This window comes from Mauremys reevesii, linkage group 24, assembly GCF_016161935.1.
Source record: "Mauremys reevesii isolate NIE-2019 linkage group 24, ASM1616193v1, whole genome shotgun sequence".
Classification (NCBI taxonomy): Eukaryota; Metazoa; Chordata; order Testudines; family Geoemydidae; genus Mauremys; species Mauremys reevesii.
In genome coordinates this window covers 4,716,894-4,738,539 of record NC_052646.1, presented here as the reverse complement: position 1 = coordinate 4,738,539, position 21,646 = coordinate 4,716,894, and the positions used below count along the sequence as shown (strand labels likewise).

The window sequence follows — 21,646 nt, the reverse complement described above, 5'->3', positions numbered from 1 at the left end:
ATCATCCAGTGATCCATCCCCTGTCGTCCACACCAAGTTCCAAGCAATCAGAGGCTAGGGACACTCAGAGCATGGGGTTGCATTCCTGCCCATCTTGGCTAATAGCCATTGATGGACCTATCCTCCATGAACTTATCTAGCTCTTTTTTGAACCCCTATATAGTGCTGACCTTCACAACATCCCCTGGCAATGAGTTCCACAGGTTGACCGTGTGTTGAGTGAAGAAATACTTCCTTTTGTTTGTTTTAAACCTGCTGTCTATTAATTTCATTGGGTGACCCCTAGTTCTTGTGTCATGTGAAGGAGTAAATAAACACTTCATTATACAAACACTTACTCATGTGAGTAAGTAACAAGAGAGCCCTTTGCAAGTTGACCCTGTGACATTAATGGGGCTATTTGCCTGAGTAAAGGCTGAGTGAGCCAGTATTTGCAAGATCAGCCTATAAACATCAGAATTACTCTCCCCCTCACTTTCATTGCTATAGGGGTCACAGTTCTGTTCCCGAATTATAGGGTAGACCATAAAATGGGGGTTGCAAGAGAAACTGCCTCTCTAAAATGAAGTGATACCTACAGACAAGGCATCACTATCTGTCTCTCTAAAGAGATCAAACTCTGACCCGGTGAAAAACAATTCTTGAATGCTGTAATTTAGAAGACAAGTACATTGTTTCTCAAAGATATATATTCTGTCACTCACCCCAAAAGCTATAGTGTGTGTGTATGCTCACACAACTATATATATGTATTATGTGCACGCACACACACTTTACCCCAAAATATACACATTAAGTATGCCCACACACTATATATACGCACTCACACACCTTACACACACACTTTATGCACACAACTATATGCACATATTATGTATACATATACACAGTACATATCTATGTACATACATATAATTTATTCTCTCTTTATATATCATTGTCTGTGTGCATTTGTGTAATTGATATAGATCATGTGTGCATGTGTACGCGTGATTGAGTGTGAGTATATGAATATCTAGATTAAATAAATGCACATATAGACTTATCCTGTATTATATGTAGTGTTCATGTCTCATACATGAGTACGTATGTGTTATGTATACAATGTGTGTGCGTGATGCGTGTCGGTTTATATGTATGTATATACATACACGTTACACAATTCTAAAATCATGGCCAAAACAAGATGCATTAAATATAACCCGGTGGCTTTTTTGTTCTTGAGGTTTTTCCGATTGCATCATAAACATGAAATATTGAAACAAAAATCAGAATCATTTCATATGTTTAAGCAAAACAAAACACGCTGGGCTGTCTGATCTGATGGTGTTGCAGCATCCGGCTGACTTTTTGCCATGGATCAGGGAGGCTGGTTGGAAAAGATGCAAAATACCCACTCCCAAACTGTCCAGGCAAAGTTGCAAAGAGAAAGCTGTAGCAACACCTTACCTTGTGAGTCACTGGATGAGACATTTCCTTGTGCAGTATCCCTCATCTGCTTAGTTCATTTGCAAGCTGAGATCTTCTGCCGCAGCAGAATCAGAAAGAGAGAGAGAGCGCTAGTTGCAAGGATCTGAGAGACAGAGAGGGGAAATAATGCAAAATACAGTGCGGGGGTAGCAAATTCCTGCTTCAGTAACAAGGCTACCCCCCTCCGCACACACACACTATTCCCTCCAGCCAGAGAGGCAGACGTCGCCTCTGCCAAAGCTGCAGTGTAGTGTGGCTCAATGGGGTCTTGCATCTTTCTGCATTGTCTCTCTTCAGCGTGAGCTCATGCAATCTCATTTCATGGGAGAGACATCTGGTTTGATTCAAAGGGAAGAAAGGGGAAGGAGGGAGAAAAACAGCTTTGCAGGCTTGGAGCTGAAAAGCGATTTTCAATGCTCCCCTTCCACCAAGTCACCCCTCATTTCAATAAGAAAAGGGAGCACTGTATTTCTACCACCCCCGATCTCTAGATTTGGGGGGAAAGGAGGTTGGGTTATTGCAATCAATTCAAGAGTTTTCTGCTTCTGCACTGAACAAATAGCACATGAGTTCCTTTGCCCCCATCCCCCACCCCAGCAGCTCTGCCAAGTCTGGCTCATGTAGAGAATCCTTCATCGGGGAGTCATCTGAAAGCAGGGTTGTTCGTCTTTTCTTTCCAAGGATCTCACTTCTTTTGGTAGATGGTGAAAGATTTTTTTTTCTCTTAAGCTGGGTCTCTGTCCGTTAAGAGGTTTAAAAAAATCTTGTCTGAGATGGCCCAATACCACTTAACTGGGCTCGATTCTCCTGCCCCTTGTGCTGTCATTTACACTGGTGCAAAGCAAGTGTTACCAAACAGAGTGGTACAAAGGACTAGTGCACAAGGCAGTGGTGAATCAGCCCCCCTCCCCTCTGCCTTTTTCTCTCCATGGGCCAATTCACTGTCATCCTACAACTTGAGTGGTAATTTACACCCTCAGGAAGTGGGAGCATTCTGATCTGGTAGCGTTTTGCACTAGATTCACAGATTCCAAGGCCAGAAGGGACCATTGTGATAATCTAGTCTGACCTCCTGGATAACACGGGCCATAGAACTTCCCCAAACCAATTCCTAGAGGAGCAGATCATTTAGAAAAGCATCCAATCTTGATTTGAAAATTGTCAGTGATGGAGAATCCACCAAGATACTTGGGAAATTGTTCCAGAGGTTAATTACCCTGGTGCAAACAGCTGCACAAGGCTACAGTGAAATGACTCTGTGTGTCTGCTTCTCTGGGTCTCTTTCTGTGTTGCTTTCTCTACACAGGCACAGAACACCCACATGCAGCCCTGTTGCTGAATCAGGGGCCTGTGTGTGTGTATCCCTTTCAGTTCCCAGCTAGCTTCTTTTTTCCCCCACCCCTCCTTCTAGCTTCTGGGGCTGCTTCTCCTCTGGATTTCAGTGGACTCACTCCTGATTTGCCCAGGTCTAAACTAGAGCAGGCCCACTCTCTCTCTCTTTACTCCTGCCTAGTTTCCTCTCCCTATACTTATCACAACAGGATCTGAGCCCCTCGCTGTCATTCGTGGATTTTATCCTTCCAGCATCCTGTGGAGACCAGGAAGGATTATTTTCCCCATTTTACAGTTGGGGGATCAGATGCTGCAAGATTAAGTGACTGGCCCAGGGTCACAAGGGGAACCAGTGGCCGAAGCCAGATCTCCTGCGTCCTAAGCCAATGCCTTACCCACAAGACCAGGCTTCTTACCTTCTGTCATCCGTTCCTCCCTCCCTCCCTTTCTTTCCCTCTCTGTCTCTCGCTCTCTTTCCTAGGCTGCAGAAGCAGCAGGAAAAGGGGGTGTGTGCGCCTGTGTGTGAAACTACAACCCCCAGCAGCCTCCGGGGCCCTCCTGAGTGTCAGTTTCATGCTGCAGCCAGGGAATTTAAAACAAAAGAGTTTCCCCCCCGTCTCGTCTCCCTCCTTTTGCACACGCTGGCTGCTGCTGTTTCTTGCGCCTCTCCCTCCGCACACCCCTCAAAAGCCAGGCGGGGTCTGCCAAAGGGGGGAGGGGGCTGCGTGGGGGAATCTTTTCTGGGCAAAGGTGGGAGGGGATCCACATTGGAGTGGAAGTGCCTGGGAGAGAGAGATCAGGTTACAGAAAGGAACCGAGAGAGACAGAGAGAAAGGGGCTTGGCCAGTGCGAGGGGAGGTGGGCGGAGGGTCCCTTTCTCTCTCTCCCTCTGTCTGTTTCTCTCCCTCTGCCTTTCCCCCCCTCCTCTCTCTCTCTCTCCCAAGCTCTTTGTTCCCCCCCCAACTCCCCTCCTCTCTCTCACACTCCCCCCCCCCGCCACCACCACACACACACACACCCTCCCCAACCCACCACCACCCAACCCCCCTCTCAAGTCTTTGTTAGCCATGCCTAGCCTGGTAGTATCAGGGATAATGGAAAGGAACGGGGGTTTCGGCGAGCTAGGCTGCTTCGCGGGGAGCGGCAAGGACAGGGCGCTGCTGGAGGATGACCGAGCTTTGCAGCTCGCCCTGGATCAGCTCTGCCTGCTCGGGCTGGGGGACCCGTCCTCCTCCTCCTCCTCCTCCGCCGTGGTGGTGGTGGGAGCGGAGGACAGCAACAACAACAACAATAACCCGCCGCCGCCGCCGCCCCAGCAGCAGCCGCCCCAGCCTCAGCCGCCGCCGCAGCAGCAGCCGCCGCCCCCGCCGGCCCCGAAAGGCTCCGCGACCATTTCGTCCTCCGCTTCCACCGCCGGGGCGGCCGAGACCAAGTTGTGCGCCTTGTACAAGGAGGCCGAGCTGCGGCTCAAGAGCAGCTCCAACACCACGGAGTGCGTCCCCGTGCCCAGCTCGGAGCACGTGGCGGAGATAGTGGGCAGGCAAGGTACGAGTGGGTGGGTGTGGGGGGGCTTTTGTGTGTGTGTGTGCCCTGCTCCTGCGCCCCCCCTTCTTAACCTGCCTCCCCTCCCAGACATCCCCCCCATGACTCTGTCTCCTCTTCCCTGCCTCCACGCCCCCCATCTTCGCCGTCTAGCAGCCCACCTAGTTCTTTTGTTAAGATGGGGGGGGGGTGCGTGGAAGTGGTAAAAGTTAAACCACCCGCTCAGTTGGCATCACTAGGGAAACACCCCCCCACCCCACCCCACCCCCCGGTCTTTCCCCTTCGTTATGGGGGGGCGTGGTGGAACTCGAAGTGGGTTTTAAAGTTAAATAGTGTCCGCTTGAGATTCCCCATTGTGAGGCCTCCTCTCCCATTGTTATCGACTAGGTCCATCTATTAGTAGCATTTCCACCCACTCTCTCCGGTGATGAATAATGGCCACTGCAGGGGGAGGGAAATGCTTCCCCCCCCCCCATCCCTTCTCCTTTCTCCCTCATCACCCTCCAAAGTGCTTCCTAATGCCAAGAAACAAAAGGGGGGAATGTGGCTGTTCCGCCCCCGGGAGAAATAAAGCTCACTTCGGATCCCCCCCCCCCGGTGTCCCCAGACTGAAACGAGGAGGACTTCTCTGGGCCGAAGTGAAGGGAGGGATGGTCCAGAGTTTGTTGGTTGGTTTGTTTGTTTGCTCGCTCGGAAACCCGGCCGGATGAAATCCGGAGGAATGTGTGTGAGATCATTCCGCTCGTTCGCGAAAAAAACCCTCCTTTTTGCTACTTTGCTGGTGTGAAATATGTCTCTCCCCAGCCACACTCCCTGCCTTCCGGCTAGGGAGACTCGTGCGCTCATTCTTTCCACCGGGGCGAGGCGGGGCGAGGGGAAAATCCCCTTTGTTGGGCTCCGTGCTGGAAGTCGAGGGGTTGTGCTCTGGGTTGGGGGGGGGGGGGGAGGCGTTCTTAAGGCCTATAAAGGATTCAAATAACAGATTAATGAAAGTTGAACTCTTGCTGGAATCATGTGACTGGAGGGTTTGGAATTTAACAATCCTGCTTGTGCCCTATTCTTCATTTTCCATCCTCCTTTTCTATCCCCCCCAAGAGCTGACCAGAGTCTCTTTGACAGTGATGCTTTTGTTCTCTTTACGGGCTCCATTCGAAGCGAGGTAGAATGGAGGAGGGCTTAAAAAAATATATATATACCACACCCACTCCTAAGTCGCCCATCTCTCCCCCTCCACCCCCTTCCAGGCTTCCAAGTCGAAGGAATTATTGCTGGAAGCCATCAGTCCGGTGCTAACGCAGGGTTAAAATTAATACCGCTGGCAGAGAGAAGTTTTAGGTTGTTGGGGGGGGAGGGGGAAGCAGGGTGGGCTAAGTGGGATGTGTTTTTTTTTTGTTTCTAAACAAGTAACTTGATGCACCTGGTAAAAACTGCAGTTCAAAACCCAAATGCCTCCTCTTGGGTCCTGAGTCAAAATTGCCCTTAGCAGGGAGTTTTGCTGTTGGACAGATGTGGGGAGAGTGGAAAGGCAAAGGGGGTCCTTTCTTGAGGTTGATGCTGGGGGGGGGGAATTAGAGAGGGAGAAATATGGATGACTAATGGTTGTGCATGGTTAAGTGGAACATGTATTGGAACAATAGTGCCTTCGGTGGCTTGACTTTCTTCTGTGAAGGCGAGTTTTAGGCCTTTTGCCATCAGTGAGGTGCCTTGAGAGGACCCCAGCGTGGGCAAAAGCCCCTCAGGGGTCTGATTTCGGTGTAAACCTAGGGCAATTCTGTTAAAGTCAATGGATTTCACTCTGGATTCATACCACCAAGCTCAGGAGCTGGCCCAGCGTCTCTGCGAATAGAGGGGATGGGGATGGGGGTTGTGGGGGTATGTTGCCACCAAAGAAGATCTCCCTGGGCCCAATTTTCAATGCTCCTACACCATGTGCAGTCATTTACACCAGAGCAGAGTGAGCGTGGTCAGCAGGGTAGTGTTTGCACCAGTGTTAATGATTGCACCAGGTGCTGGGCAATGGAGAATCAGGCCCCCTTTGTTTAATAAAGTTAAAAGAAAGAGAGATTTGTTAGGCCAAATCAAAACTGGAAATGTTATATGATGCCAGAAAGATGCCTGTGTTGTTTTCTGTCTGGATAGCATCCCTGACCCAAACTCTAAAGGAGAGGGGTGTGTTTTGATTTGTTTTGTATGCAGCAGTATGTGTGTTGTGAATGGAGTGATGGAAGGAAACGCAGAAACCTGCTGCAATTCTCCCACTAGCGGTTTGCCTGTGGGGAGGGAGGGTTGGTTCCAATGTCTGGGAAACTGGTAAGTATCCATGGGCCAGATTCCCAGCTGGGGTAAATCAGCATTGCTCCATCTAAAGTCAACATGACAAATTTTCAGCTCGTTTAAATCAGTTTCACTCCATTAAAGTCTATGTAACCACACTGATTTACCCCAGCTGAGGATTGATCTTTTTCTTTCTTTCTTGTCTAATCTTATGCCTTTGGGGGTCTGTTTTTTGTTTGAAGGTTAGATGATGGGGTACAGGTTTCCAAAAGTGCTGAGCATCCATTGAGGACAATGGGTGCTATCCCTGATCACTTTGGTTAGGTGAATGGGTGCTGAGTTCTTTTGAAAGGCCTGCCTGGAGTCTCTAGAGAACCCAGTGCATGAAGATTGTAAATGAGGTCCCTTGTTTAATAGAGTGGATGAAGCCAATGCAAGCCTGTGATACATTAAAGGGGAATGGTTGCTTTCAGTGGATATCTGAGGATCGGGAGATAAAAATGTATGGAAAAGAGATATAAATATCCTTTTTTTAAAACTTGTTTGAGGATTTTTAATCAAAACCAGTTGTTTTTCTTTTAAACTTGACATTGTTCCAATTAAATAAATCGCTAAATTTCTTGATCTTTAAAAAAAACTTTTCCCAGCTGTCAAGGTGCAACTTATTAAAAATGTACACACACAAGGCCTCTTTGCACACTTCTGGCAGTGCAATTTATGCCCAGTTTAAGACCCCTTTACACTGCCAGAACAGTGTAAAGGGATCTTAGTGTAAATGAGAATCAAGCCCCATGTATTTTTATTTGAATGGTTGTAGCGCTCTTTGCAAAGTGGTTTAATTTGGAGGCGGGAGGGGTGGATCCAGTTTGAATGATAGATGCTCCAGGAAATAAACTTGTGCTTGATAGATACACATGTTCCTTGGGAACTGTTAATATGCCCTTAAAGAGCCAGTTGCATTCTGTAAACTGCAGGAGCCTCATTAATGATGCAACCCCAGGCTATGTGGGCTGTGGACTTTAAAAGGGACAAGATTCTGAATCACTGGACCAGCCAGGCATTCCCTTCTGCAGCTGGAGTGGGACAATGACCCCTAGGCAAACCCCTACTTGGCTGCTTATGGCCACTGGAGGTGCAAACCCACTGCGGGCACCTCTGCCTGGCCTCCAGCCCCTTGTTCACCCCCTCTGTACGTGAAGCTAGGGCAGAATATGGCTTTGCTGGGTTTGCAGATGTTTACCTGTTCTGGGTCCCTTCTAGGTCTGCCCCGGAGTGCTCTGAATTACTACTGGCTCCGGTAGTCTACCTCCCATAGGCAACACCCATACAAGCGGCTCCCAAGAGCTAAATATGCTCACAAAGTTAAACGCAAAATTCATAGCAGAGGGCAAGGGAGAAGTTCAATAGGTTTGCAGGTGACTTTGAAGAGCAGAGAGACCAGAGTTAGTTGCAAAGGAGAAGGCTCTTGTGCCCACACTATCACGATTGTCAGAGAGGGGACTGATGCCAGATGAGAGTGGAGGGGAGCGAGAGGTGTGACCTCTCGCTACATGTGCCTGGGACTTTAAAAGGGACAAAATTCGGAGGCGCTAAGATGCCTGGGTTCTTCACTGGGGAGCCCAGGGCCCAGTTGTGGAAAGGCCTGAGAGAGGCAAGGAGTTGAATGTTTTGCTGGGCTAAATTGGTGCCGTTCCCACCCACAGGGAAGGTAGGGGCTAGCTGGGGGCTTCCAGTTTTTAAACAGCATCCTGAGCTGATATGCAGTCACATTTCTTTGTATGTATGGTGGGGGGATGGGGGAGGATTAGGTTTGCTTTCTAATGCTCCCAGCGGTGGATTTGCAAACTGTGCGCCCCCACCCTGTCTGAGAAAAGAAGTCCTCTGTAAGATCTAGGTATAATTATAATAACAATAAAATATAATTTTATTATTATTTTATTAGCAAGGGCAACATCATTACTCCCTAAATCCAGAGAGTCTCTCTAGTGAAGCATCTCCCTGCCTGCTCTTACTAGCCCTGTTGTCAACAGAGACGAGATTATGCTGAGAGGGAGCTTAACATAAATTGTGCTTTCTTGGTGAGGTGAAGTCAAATAACAAGAGGCCCCAGTAACCCCAGGTGATTGGGCTCTTTGTGTCACTCTAACGTTCTCTGCATTTAAAAACAGTCCGAGGGAGCCTTTTCACTGAGGCAGCCTGATGATTCTATCTCCTCCCCTCGCCCCCCATGCGGAGGTGTGTCTAAAAGAATCAGGGAAGCAGCTCTGGGTCAGATCCTGCCATCTGCTCTGCCACGGAAATCTCAATTTTAGCTCCTTTCGGTGCAGTGGGGCCTGATTCTCACTCTGGGTGTAAACTGGGCTGTGTGCCCGAGCGAGAAGTGTCAAGTGTAAAGGAGATTCAGGCCCAGCTTAGTCTGGACTTACACCAGTCGATGTAAGAGGGAAATCTGCCCTGGGTGGTTCTTAAGAACCTAACCAAAAGTGTGTGGCAGGAGGAGAAAGTGAAGCCTGGAGAGACAAAGGGAATTTTCCATGTGTTGGGTCTGGCTGCTGGCTGTGCTACTGCTGACCAAATGAACCTCACTGCAGAGTGGGGTGGCTGGAATCTAGGGCGGCAGGAAAACACGTTGCTGTTTGGTCGTTGGTCCCCTCCCTCCAGATTACCACCACCAGTTTCCCACCTTTGTCTGGCAGCCCCCCATCCCTGTGCAGTTCTCCTTGCCCTGTTCTCCCAGCGAGGTCTAAAACATGTGACAAAGTCAGACGTCAGGATTGCGCCATGCGGGCACAACACTGACACACCCACCCTGCATGATGATGCCTTGCTGTTTGAGATCTGCTGCCGAGGTTGGGTTTTTCTCTAGCATAACTTCCATCTGCAACACAACAAGATGGTGGTTGTTTGTGGTGTCTTGGGGTGTACATGCGTGTGTGTGTGCTGAATAACTTTAATTAGCTATGCAAAAAGGCCTCAACCACACGGAAATTCAGTGATTGCTTATTTTGGGGTGTATTGGTGTTTTTTTAACACAACTTGCATGAGTACTGCACTAAGGCCTCACTGCAAAGAGATTTAGTTGTTGTTTATTTGTGGTGCTTTGTGTGTATGTGTTTTTTAATACAGCTTTCATCAGCAACGCAACAAAATCTCACCCAACAGTTAATTAGTGGTTGCATGTTTCTGGTGCTTTGTGTATGTGTTTTGAACTCAACTTTCACCAGCAACGAAACAAGTTTTGCCACACAGATATATTTGTTGGTTGTTTATTTTACAGGCCTCTTTTAATGTTATGAATATTACAGATAAGGGGCCAGGTGCTCATTTTCTCTGAGGCCCCTTTACGCTGCTTTGGCAGCCTAAAAGTGCCTTAAAGCAGGTCCATATGTACGTAATTTACACCAGAGCAGTGTAAAGGGAGTGGTGTGAAAGAGAATCAGGCTGAAAACTTTTGTCTGTGGGAATTATTTATATCTTAAAAATATATATATGTGTAAAGACCAATACTGAGTTGATGTGATCTGTTTAAAAACCTCAGGACCAGATTAGCAGCTGATGTAAATTGTCGTAGCGCCATTTGCTCTGTGATCTGAGGGTCTAACCCACTGGCTTCAGTGGAGTCACACCAGTTTACACCAGCTGAAGATCATTCATGTTGGCTTCAATGGAGCTACAGCTGCTGAGGATCTGGCCTTCAGTCTCTGGAAATGAAAAGCTGCATTTTGCTATCGGTGACATTAACTTTGGATTTACACTGGTGTAAACTTCCAGTGGCTTGATTCTCTTTTGCCCTGTGCCTTGCATCAGCATTTACACCCAAAGTGAGTGCATCTGTGATTTAGATCCACTTTAAGGCCCCCTTGACGCTACCAGAGCAGTGCAAAGGGATCTTTGATGTAAACAAGAATTGGCTCTCAATGGAATCACACTGGCATAAAACCAGTTATGAGAAGAGTATTGGGACCAGTGTGTGCAAATGATAGCATGTTATACCCATACTGCACTGATTAAATAACTCTAGGTGCAGGGCAATGACAAATCAAGCCCTTAATCTTTGATCTCTCAACTTCCATGTATTTTTGGAGCAGGCTCTTACATTGGGGTAACAAAGAGGAGAATTTGACTCATTCTGTCCCAATCTTCCAGCATTTCTAATCACCATATTTGGGACATGGCCAGACAAGACTTTTTAGCTGGAGTTAACTGATTACCAATTGCCTCCAGTTAGCTAACTCGTTTGTACGTGCAAGTCTGGACATGCCACAAAGGTTTGTTCTCGGACAAAGGTTTGTAGTTTAGTGAAATAATTTACAAATTTGTTAGTGAACTTGAGTTAATTGGCGATCAATGAACTTGAGTTTAAAAAAAACCCCAACAACCTGTATAGACAAGCAAGGGCTTATTTCCCTTCCCAATATAAAAACCTAGCTGGCAGGGATAAATTAGGTGATGTTTGTGCAATGTCTTAAAGAGTACTTCCCTACAGAAATGTGCTGGAGGTTCTCTTCTCTACTTAGTTTTACATTCTTGATAGCGTACTGGGTAAATCTGCCCCTTTACTAATCCACTAAGTAAAGAGGTTTGTTCTGTGTTGTTAGTTAGAGATGAGAAAAAGCCTTGAATAACAAAAACAGGGGAAAGGAGGAGTGTATGTGTGTTGTGGAGAAAGGATGCCATCCTTATTGCTTATTCCAGCTGGGATGAATAGAGCTGGATCCTGACTGTGCTTTGTGCTCCCAAAAAATGCACCTACTGAAGTCAATGGAGTTACACCCCTCATTTACACTGGCATAGAGCGAGATCAGGATTGCGTGTGGGCTCAGGATTAGGGCCCCATCATAAGTATAAATGGATAAATCAAATATAAGAATGGCCAGATTTTTAGCTGGTGTAATTCAGTGTGGCTCAATTGGAAGTCAATAGAACTAAAACAGTTTACACCAGCTGAGGATCTGTTTCATTGTCTTCCGTGGAACTACACCAGTTCACATCAGCTGAGGATCTGGCCCACTGGACTGTGATGGTTGGGTGTTGGTCAGTCTTGTTTCCTGTGTTTTTCAGTTTAATGCAAAGGTTCCCCCATCTGTCTGTCTCTGCAAAGCTAGCTCTCCTGTCTGCAGGCCGCTTGGAGACCCTCCCTCCTCCCCCCTGCTTCTCCCACCATCAGCTGCACCATGCGTCCTTTTGTCCGTTTCCAGATCTTCCCTCCCCCTTTCTCCTGTGCTGTCTCCTTGCCTGTGTCCCCTTTGCCATTCGGTGCGTCTCTCCTTCTCCCCCCGCCCCCATCACTGTGTGTTTCTCGCTATCACTGTAACCTCTCCCCACCTGCTCCAGCTTATGTGATCTTGTTCTACATTTGTCCCCATTCATGTATATCTTGCCTTGGTTTCCTTCCATCTCTCCCCAGCGTGGAGCCCCCTTCCTTTGTCTCTGCCTGCATGACCCTTTGCGTCACCTGCTTGACTGTTTCCTATCAGGCTGGGCCTGGATCTCCCTCCATCTGTGTGCAACCATTGTCCCTGGTTCTCCTGTTAGCAGATCCCAGGTCCGCCCCTGGCAAGTGCATAACCTGACATCCTGTTTTGGATGCAAATGGGACTCTTGCTCCTGGGATGCAAACCTGTGTACCTAAATACCAGGGTGTTCGGGCAAACATAACTTCAGTCCCACACAATAGGTGGACATTCTCCCCAAGGCAGAAGCATGTCGTTAACTGTATAATGGTGGGGTGATCTCCCACAGGACATCATGGACTCTCGGTTAATCTTATGAAGATGGTGAGCTCTGTGGGATAGGGACTGTGTTTGTACGGACCCTGACTGGTGCTACTGCAGTACAAATAGTAAATAATAGTCAGTCCACGTGAGCCATTTTAAACCTTGACTGGACAAAGCACTGCAAATCTACTGCAGGGCACAATCTCAGTGGGGAGTAGCATCAGGCTAGATAGCGCTCGGTAGGGTTTCTAGCTGGCCTGGATTTCTGGGAATTGCCTTGATCTTTCTCAGGGTTGCATCTAGCAACTCCCTCCATGGGGCTCCGTGACATAAGTGCCTTGGCAGAGTTAGGTGTTGTCACATTACTTATGGTGCTAGGCTCTGTACAGATTCATAGTAAGAGACAGGCCCTGCCCTAAATAAAGCCAGAGAGGCTAAGTGACCTGCTCTAACTCGTACTGAGAGTCTGTGGCAGAATTGGGATGTGAACCCAGTTTCCTGAGTGCCAGGCCAGTGCCTTAACCTCCAGACCATTCTTTATTCATGAGCTAGTGATGTTTTGATGTGGCGTCATTGTATTTCATTGCCACACGATCTAATGCAGCCCAAATGGTCGTGTTGCACAGTGGTTGACTAGCATGATGTGGTGGTCCAGTGCGGTTTATGCAACCCTATCTAGTGACTGAACCACAGGGTTCCCTGGGGGGGCAAGTGGGGCAATTTGCCCCGGGCCCTGCAGGGGCCCCCATGAGAATATAGTATTCTATAGTATTGCAACTTTTTTTTTATGGAAGGGGCCCCCAAAATTGATTTGCCCCAGGCCCCCTGAATCCTCTGGGTGGCCCTGCTGAACCATATAAACAGTCTACCGCTATTGCCAGCTGACAGGGCACATCTATCGGGGAGGGGGGGAAATCCCGCAGCAGTGACTCTCAGAGCCTGGGTCAACTGATTCAGGCTTGCGCTACAGAGCTAAAATGAGCAGTGTAGGTGTTCCAGGCTTCAGTGAAACCCAGCTACGGGGGCCGTATCTAAGAGCCCGGGCTCCAGCCTGAGCGGGAACATCTACACTTCTATTTTTATCCGCGTCGCACAAGCCCGAGTCAGTTGACACTGCAATTGCTGCTGCAGGTCTCAAAAAAGGAGGAAAAAAAGTGGCTGTACCTAGAGTTATCCTTGTAGCTCAAGTGAGTGGCCTTGTGCTGAAGAGGCAGGGTTCAATCCTTGCTGCTGACCCCGGCAATGAGAGTGTTACATTGGTGTAAATGCCGTGATGTCACCATAAGCCAGTGTCTTGCAAGACGAACTCCAGTCCAGAGCTCCCAGCTCAAAGACTTGCTGTTACTTATTAGGATCTATATAAATAATAATGTTCCAGCCTACGAGCTGAGGAGTCCCAGTTTTTTGGGTACAGAACACCTCTTTGTAGGCCGTGGTGTGTTAAAGGTACAATGTAAAGGGAGGAAAGAAGGTTGGGACCGGAGGGCAGTAGAAGGCAAGGAAGTGGCTTATTTTCCAGGGAAGGGGGTTACAGAGGTGGTGGAGTGCAGTCTCCCAATACAGATAATGCCAGTCAGAGGATCAGAGCCTTATCTCCTTAATCTACCAGTAGCCCTATCGGGCCAGGTGCTCCATTGTCCTGCACCTTATGCAGTCATTTGCATGGGTACGGAGCACTACAGACAGTCCTGATTTGGTTGGCAGAGGTGGAAATGACTGCACGAGGCGTGGCGTAGCAGAGAATAGGCTGCCTTGAAGTTTGCTGTAGAGTTCGGGGCTAGAATGAGCTGCAGAACCTGCAGCTGGATTGTGCCTGATTTCCATCTGAATCTGCTGGGAAGGAACGTGGGGCCAGATATTTTAAAGGGCTGATTCCCAGGCGAGCACCTTAACCACACCACCCTGTTCCTCTGTTCATTGGTTATGTTCCGATGTGATGTCATCATACTTGGTGCCACTCAGTCTAACGCAGCAGGGTGTATTTAGGCCCCTAACAGTGCAGATAGGCACATAGTGTGATTTACTTAGGCACTTCGGGGAATTAGGTGCCTGGGTGCTTTTGAAGATCCCACTAGGCATCTACCTGGATCGTGAGGCTCCTAAATACCTTTAACATCTAGCCTTTGGTCTATCTAGTAGGTACATTTTTGGCCCTCACTATAGTATCTGAGCATCTCACAATCATTAATGGGTTTTATCCCCATTTTACAGATGGGGAACTGAGGCACAGGGGAAATAAAGGGTAATAATTTTCAAAAGTACCTAAGTGACTTAGGAGCCCACAGGTCAGCTTTTTAAAGGTATGTGTTTGGCTGAAGGTATGGATAAGTGCCTAGTAGCTACCTGGGCACTTTTGAAAATTCCACGGTCTGCATCTTTCGACACCTAAATGCGTTTAAAAATCTGGCCCTGCGTCACTTTTTCAAAAGGAACCTCAGTGCAGTGAAAGTCAATGGATGTGGACCCCCCAGATCATGTTTAAAAGTGGGATTCAGGTCTCCAAAGCCAGTGGCGTGCTTTTCAGTGTGTGGCAGAGCTAAGAATTGGTCCCATTTTGCACAAGCGCAGTGTTCTACCCACTAGGAAATCCTTCCTGCCTCCAGATCTCAGTTATATTTCAGACATACTCAGATCCGGGTCCAGCTTTTGGGGCTGTAACAGCATGGGAAAGCAGGTGAGTTGTGGTTGGGCTTAGGGTTTGCACAGCTCCGGCTGGGAGCTGAAACCTTTGTGCTCCCCGGTCAGCAAACACCAAGGGGGGACTGTATTTATCGAGACTGAAGCAGGTTGAAGACATCCCCTTTTCTGACTAGCTGTAACTGAGACATCTTAGGTCAACATGCTGCAGCTGGGAAGAACCCCATTTGCCTATTGCAGATTTGGGGGTGGGGAAGGGCAGGGAGCCGATCATTTTCAGATCTCATTCTTTCCCTTGTCTAAGGCTGTTTGTACCATGGCTCCTTCCTACATCAAACCACCATGAATCTCCTTTCCCTCCCTTTGGAAAGACAAGGAAGCAATTTTTGACCAAGTGAGAGGGGACTGGTAATGGGGTATGTACCCTTTCCCTTTTAGGATGGTGTGTAAATCTCACCCAGGTCAATTATGACCAGAAGCCTCACAACTGTTCAGTGGCCTGTGTGGAGTGAGTGTGGTGGGGCTAGTCCAATTCCATACCAGAAAAACTACCAGGCAGCCTTCGTAGAGAAGTTGAGTAACTGGACCTTGGAGATTCAGTTCTCCTCTTAGCACTTTGATGGGGTTCCTCTAGCGTCTAGGACATTGACAGGGAAGTAGTATAGGAAGGAAGCTCACCTTGCTACCGCTCATACTGTACTATCAGCTGCCAGGGCTGTTTATTTTGCATATCTCATCCCTCTGAAATTCATCCAGGGCAAAATGCTGCTCCCTCTGTGGCAGCAGATGCTGCAGATTTGATGCAGTTCCACAGGAAGATTTGGGGCTCCTGGGCAGGGCCCAAGCACCATGCAGTCCTGCTCTGTGCACTTCTTCACAGCAGGGCTTTGGAGAGGGGGGTGGAGCTGGTAGATGTGCTGCTCCACTGATCCAGCAGCAAAGCCAGGGAGGCAGAGGCGCAGCTGCCACTCTGTGGGCTGGGCTGGGGGGCACAGCTGCTGGCTACCTGCAGGCTTGGTGCTGCAGTGGGAGAGGGAATGGTTAGCCGTAGACAAAGTGAAAAGCAGAGGAATTTCTAGGTGATCCACAGCTTGGCAGAAAGGCTGCGAGACAGCTGGTGAGATCATGTGCCCGTGGAGCGCTAAACGTGGCCAGTGACTGGTCTTTCCAGGAACTTCAGGGTGCGGGCAGAGCTGATCATCTGCAAGTTTTCAATACCAGCACAGCCGTGGCAATGTAAGATTCTACCCGCCACCCCAAATGTACCACGCTTGCCAATGTGCCTCAACTCTGTCTGGAGGGGATCATCTCTATGACCGAGAGGGGCACATTCAATTCTCTCTCCGCTGAGGCTGACAATAAGGGATCCAGTGACAACAGCTGGTTTTGTGTCGCTGAGACCTGCTGAACTCATTTCTTACAAGGAACCCAATAGCCTCCAGATGTTAACAACACTGGGTCGCTACCAACACGATTTGAACGGATGGGTTAGAGGTGAAAAACTTCATCTACCATCCCCCTTGAGCTTGCCAGTCTCCCGGCTTCGTTATTTCAAATGGACCAATGCCTGACATAATTTGTCCCCAAAGTTGAGATGCTTTAAAAAGGAGTTTTTAATAGAATCTCTATCCTACAGGAAGAATTTTTCTTTCAACTTACAAAGGACATGTTTGTTTTTCAACTAGTAATTATCCCTTATTTCTACCTGTAAGAAGGATGGTCTTGTGGCTGAGGTGCAGGGCTAGGACCCAGGACATCTGGTTTCCTGCTTCCACCACACACTCCTGGTGTGCCCTTATGCAAATCATTTACCCTCTGTGCCGTGGTTTCCCATCAGTAAAAGGGGGGTAATCATTCTTCCTTTGTCTATTTACATTGTAAGCACTTCAGGGCAGGGATTGTCTCTCACCATGTCCCAGCACAATAAATCCCAATCTTGGGAGGGGCCAGAGATACTTCCATAACAGGTCCTCTCGAATTCCTAGGAGGCCTACTGCAACTGTGAGCCTAGCCAATGGAAAGTGGATAAAGGTTCATGAATTGTTACAATGACCTGTTATATAAAACTGTTTTAAGAAAAGATTTAAGGAGACAAAGACTGAATTAATTTCAGCAGAGAGGGCTTACTGATATTACCCAAGGACTGCGTTAAGATTATGACTGGTAAACAAGAGGAGCAGCGGACCAGAAATTAATGAGCCAAAACTGGTGCTTTGGAACTTAGGCCTAATTGGTGGGCGAAATAAGGAGAGAATGAGCCGTTCCACCCATCACACTTTTTGGGGCACTAAAGAGAGGCTTGGGAGGAAAGGGAACTGCTACACCATTGTGGCTGCGGTATAGGGATTTTTACATTGGTACTCCATTGGGGACGCTTGGCCACCATCGCTGCTCCAGTGAGGAACCCAGGCTCACACGAGTGAGATCCTGCTCTGTCTTCTTCCCCTCCTTCATGTGTCTTTCTGTCCCCCACTATACTCCTTCTCTCCTCTCTCTCGCTCTCTCTGCTTTTTACCTGATCTTGAAGTCAACTATACCACACTGGCATAAGGCAGTCCATTCAGTCCTGCAGGGCCTGAGATGGACCAGGAGAGGGACCTGACCAGATCAGTGAGATGATCGGAGGTGAGGCAGGGTCGAGAGCATCCTAAAGCATCCATTCCTGACTGACCTGTCACCCTGTACCCTAAAAACATCGACAAAAGCTGTATTTTCCCCACGTTGCCCTCCTCTCCCTTCTGTGTTGAGGCTATCGTTCCCGACTCAGAACTGAACACCAGAACTAATCCTTTTTTTCCCCCACCAAGGACTGTTTGACAGAATAAAAGACTTTAACCAGTATTCGTCCTCTTTAAAAAGAGGTTTTGATTAAATTTGTTTTGCATAATCACTCAATCTCAGTTCCAACGCTTTTTGCCGCCTTTTGATTCTTTTCCTTTTGTGTGTTTCAATCAATACATTTCTAACCTTTGGCGTGAATTTCCTAGCATGTTTGCCATGGTGCTAAGCAGCCTCTGTATACCAAACCCCAGAGGTTATTTAACACTGTTTAATGTGGGACAGTGACAGACAGGGTCAAGTTAACAGCTGTAACTCTTTGGGCCCGTATATTCCATCTAAATTAATATAACAAGACTCACCACTGGCTCGCCCCCTCATTGCTGGATATGGCATAGCATCTCTTTCCTTGTAGTGCTCCCTGCCAGTAATCGCTCCAGTCCTGCAGTGGGTTGTCTTTTGCTGCAGCTCAGCTCTTCGGACAGGCCATGTTTTTAATTCCACCCCTTCCGGGGTAACAAAGTCCATGGTCCTCACATGTGGTCTTCAGTCCAAACTCTCAGCCCCGTGGCCTTATCACCCTTCACTCAAGGGTTTAAATCATCCTTATCCACTTTTGTCGGGGGCGGGGAGAGCTTCCTGCCCCCTTCCCACTGGCTGGTTGGGGAACCCAGGCCCCGCTGTTTGCATTATCCCTTCCTCACCTCTTCCCCCGCTCTCTGTTTCATGCTTTCCATCATGCTGCCCCCTAGGCCGGGACACTTTTCTGCCAGGCACCTGATCCGTCCTTTAAACCCATCTCCAACAACCCACCTCATTTTCACCACTAATCTCCTCACCCAACAGGTACATTTAGGTGCTGGACCTTCAACGTGCTGAGAGGGGCTGAGCCTCCCTTGTCTGCAGTCAGGGTCCCGTTATTCCCCCATAAGAGTCAATGGGATAAGGCCTGTTAATATCAGTGGGAATGAGGGGTCGGAGCCCCTCGGCGCATTAGGCAGGCTGAATCCTGCGTTGCCATGGGAGCCATTTAATCCTCCTCAGGGCCCAGGCAGTGTGTAGGGAAGAGGACAGGGTACTCAGGGTGACACGATGGGGCACTTGGCCGGGGGGAGGGGGAGAAGGAGACTGGGGGCACGAGCCACTGTGGGGCAGAGGGCAGGTGATTTCCTGAGGCCTCTACTTGCAGTGTTTCTGTGGGGGGCAGAGTGGAGGTCTCTCCCTCACCCCCTCCCCAGTGTGTGTCTGAGGGGAGTGGGGGGCCTCTCCCTCCCCAGTGTGTGTCTGAGGGGAGTGGGGGGCCTCTCCCTCCCCAGTGTGTGGCTGAGGGGAGTGGGGGGCCTCTCCCTCCCCAGTGTGTGTCTGAGGGGAGTGGGGGGCCTCTCCCTCCCCAGTGTGTGTCTGAGGGGAGTGGGGGGCCTCTCCCTCCCCAGTGTGTGTCTGAGGGGAGTGGGGGGCCTCTCCCTCCGCAGTGTGTGGCTGTGGGAGTGGGGGGCCTCTCCCTCCGCAGTGTGTGGCTGTGGGAGTGGGGGGCCTCTCCCTCCCCCCCACTCCCCAGTGTGTGGCTGAGGGGGTGAGAGTGGGGCCTCATTCATTAAGGGACCTATCCCTGCGGTGGTGAAATGAAGCTTTCCTCCCCAGTGGTTGCATTAGCCCCCTCCTTTCCTGTGCTGGGGTTGCTGGTCTCAAGATGGTGCCACCACCAACGGTCACCAGCCTTGCCTGGTCGCCGGGGGCTGAGGGGCAGGGCTGACGTGAGGGGGAGAGAGGGGGGCAATTGTACTGGGACCCTGAGCTCAGGGGCCCCCCAAAACACTTGTGATGTGTGTGCAAATAAAATGAAATGGGGAGAGGATGAGGCCCCAGCGAAGGATGTACCAGAGCCTCATATTTCTCTCAATAGACCTGCTGGGTGGAATCACTATCCAGCACCACCTGCTTGGGAGGATGTTGTCGGGGGCGGCTGCTGATCATAAAACGCTGAGCTATATCATGTTAAGACCCTAAATTTCTGGGGGAGACCATTGGACAAACTGGTCACTACGCACAGGCCTGGGAGTGTAGAATATATGGCTCTGGTCATTCAGCCCCTGGCAGGGCTGGGCCTGAAGCGGGAGATAACTTGGCCCCTGACGGGGCTGGGCCCCAGGGTAGGCCTTGAGGGAAAATTGAGCGCCAGGTGGGGTTTTGTGCAGAGGATGTTGGGGAGAAGGCCTTGACTCTAATCCCTCTCCCTTGTTTTCTGTCTTTGCTTTTCCCCAAGGCTGCAAGATCAAAGCTCTGAGGGCAAAGACCAACACCTACATCAAGACCCCGGTGCGCGGCGAGGAGCCAGTCTTCATGGTGACAGGGCGGCGGGAGGACGTTGCCATGGCTAGGCGGGAGATCATCTCGGCAGCTGAGCACTTCTCCATGATCCGGGCCTCCCGCAACAAGGCCGGCACCACCTTTGGCAGCGCCCCTACCCTGCCCGGCCAAGTCACCATCCGGGTCCGTGTACCCTATCGTGTGGTGGGCTTGGTAGTGGGTCCCAAAGGGGCCACCATCAAGAGGATCCAGCAGCAAACCAATACCTACATTATCACACCCAGCCGGGACCGGGACCCCGTCTTCGAGATCACAGGAGCACCCGGCAATGTGGAGCGGGCCCGGGAGGAGATTGAGACCCACATCGCGGTGAGGACAGGCAAGATCCTGGAATATAACAATGAGAATGACTTCCTGTCCAGCAGCCCTGACTCGGGCATGGAGAACCGCTACTCAGAGGCGTGGCGGGTCCACACGCCTGCCCCAGGCTGCAAGCCCCTCTCCACCTTCCGACAGAACAGCCTTGGGTGCATCGGTGACTGCTCTGTGGACCCGGTCTACGAGACACCCCGACTGAACGACCAAAATGACTTCAATTATGGTTACCTCTTTCCTAACTATGGTGTGAACAAACAAGATCTCTATTATGGGGTGCCAGAATCTGGTGCCCCCATGTGGGCCGGGCAGGAAAACACCAACCCCGTCTCAGTGCTCTTCTCTAAGCAGCAACGATCCGGCAGCACTGGCGCCGTCCATCCTAACTCGCATCGCTCCCCATCCTCTTCTATCCAAGAGCCTAACCTCTCTGGGCTCCCCAGAAGGTCTCCAGGGGAACCACTGCAAGGATTTTCCAAGCTGGGAGCCAACACCACTGCCCGGACATCCATCTCCAGCAGCCGGGAGTGCATGGTGTGTTTTGAAAGCGAAGTGACGGCAGCCCTGGTGCCATGCGGCCATAACCTCTTCTGCATGGAGTGCGCTGTGCGGATCTGCGAGAGGACCGACCCTGAGTGCCCGGTTTGCCATGCTGCAGCCACTCAGGCTATTAGAATATTTTCTTAAAGAGACAGGACGGGGTGGTGGGGGGAAGTGGGGACCGAAAGGGGGAGGGGGTGGGAGTCCAATACAAAGATAATGATGATGATAATAATTAATGACATCTGAAGAATAAACAAATGAATGAAAGAATAAAATAATTAATTTAAAGAAGAAGAAAAAAATTATTTTACGAGCAATGTACATTATTTTTTAAAAAAAGAAGTGAATAATAATAAATTAAAATGAATAGAAAAGCCAGAAATTTTGAAGGGCAAACAATGCTCCAGCCTACGATGTCTTTTTAAAACAAGTACTCTGAACGCACACTTGGATCTCGGAAGCAAAGCGGTTTAGTTAATTTTTTTTTTTTTGTGGCGAGATAGGACTCACAGCTCTTCTGCATTGACCAAGCTTGGTCATCTTTATTTGACCGAGACACCAGGGGCATGTGGAAAATGAGGAGCTTCCCCAACAGCTCTTCCTTCCCCACCGACACTCCCTGTTGGTCTGCTGCTGCCGCCCCGCTCCCGGGGACATCAAACCAACTGGCA

The 21,646-nt window shown here is 49.4% G+C and overlaps 1 protein-coding gene across 1 annotated transcript; it reads left to right on the top strand.

The window, feature by feature from the left end:
* Positions 1 to 3,582: 3,582 nt before the first annotated feature.
* On the top strand, positions 3,583 to 21,127 carry MEX3A (mex-3 RNA binding family member A). Its single transcript, XM_039512916.1, has 2 exons — positions 3,583 to 4,347; positions 20,014 to 21,127. Exons 1-2 carry the CDS (start codon positions 3,870 to 3,872, stop codon positions 21,117 to 21,119), a joined length of 1,584 nt encoding a protein of 527 aa, XP_039368850.1. The 5' UTR covers positions 3,583 to 3,869; the 3' UTR covers positions 21,120 to 21,127.
* The last annotated feature ends 519 nt before the right edge of the window (positions 21,128 to 21,646 follow it).

Bases quoted from the DNA above. Each gene is read 5' to 3' on its own strand.
- MEX3A (XM_039512916.1), top strand. From the start codon at position 3,870: ATGCCTAGCCTGGTAGTATCAGGGATAATGGAAAGGAACGGGGGTTTC. The intron at 4,348-20,013 runs GTACGAGTGGGT...CTTTTCCCCAAG, and splicing joins GGAGATAGTGGGCAGGCAAG to GCTGCAAGATCAAAGCTCTG.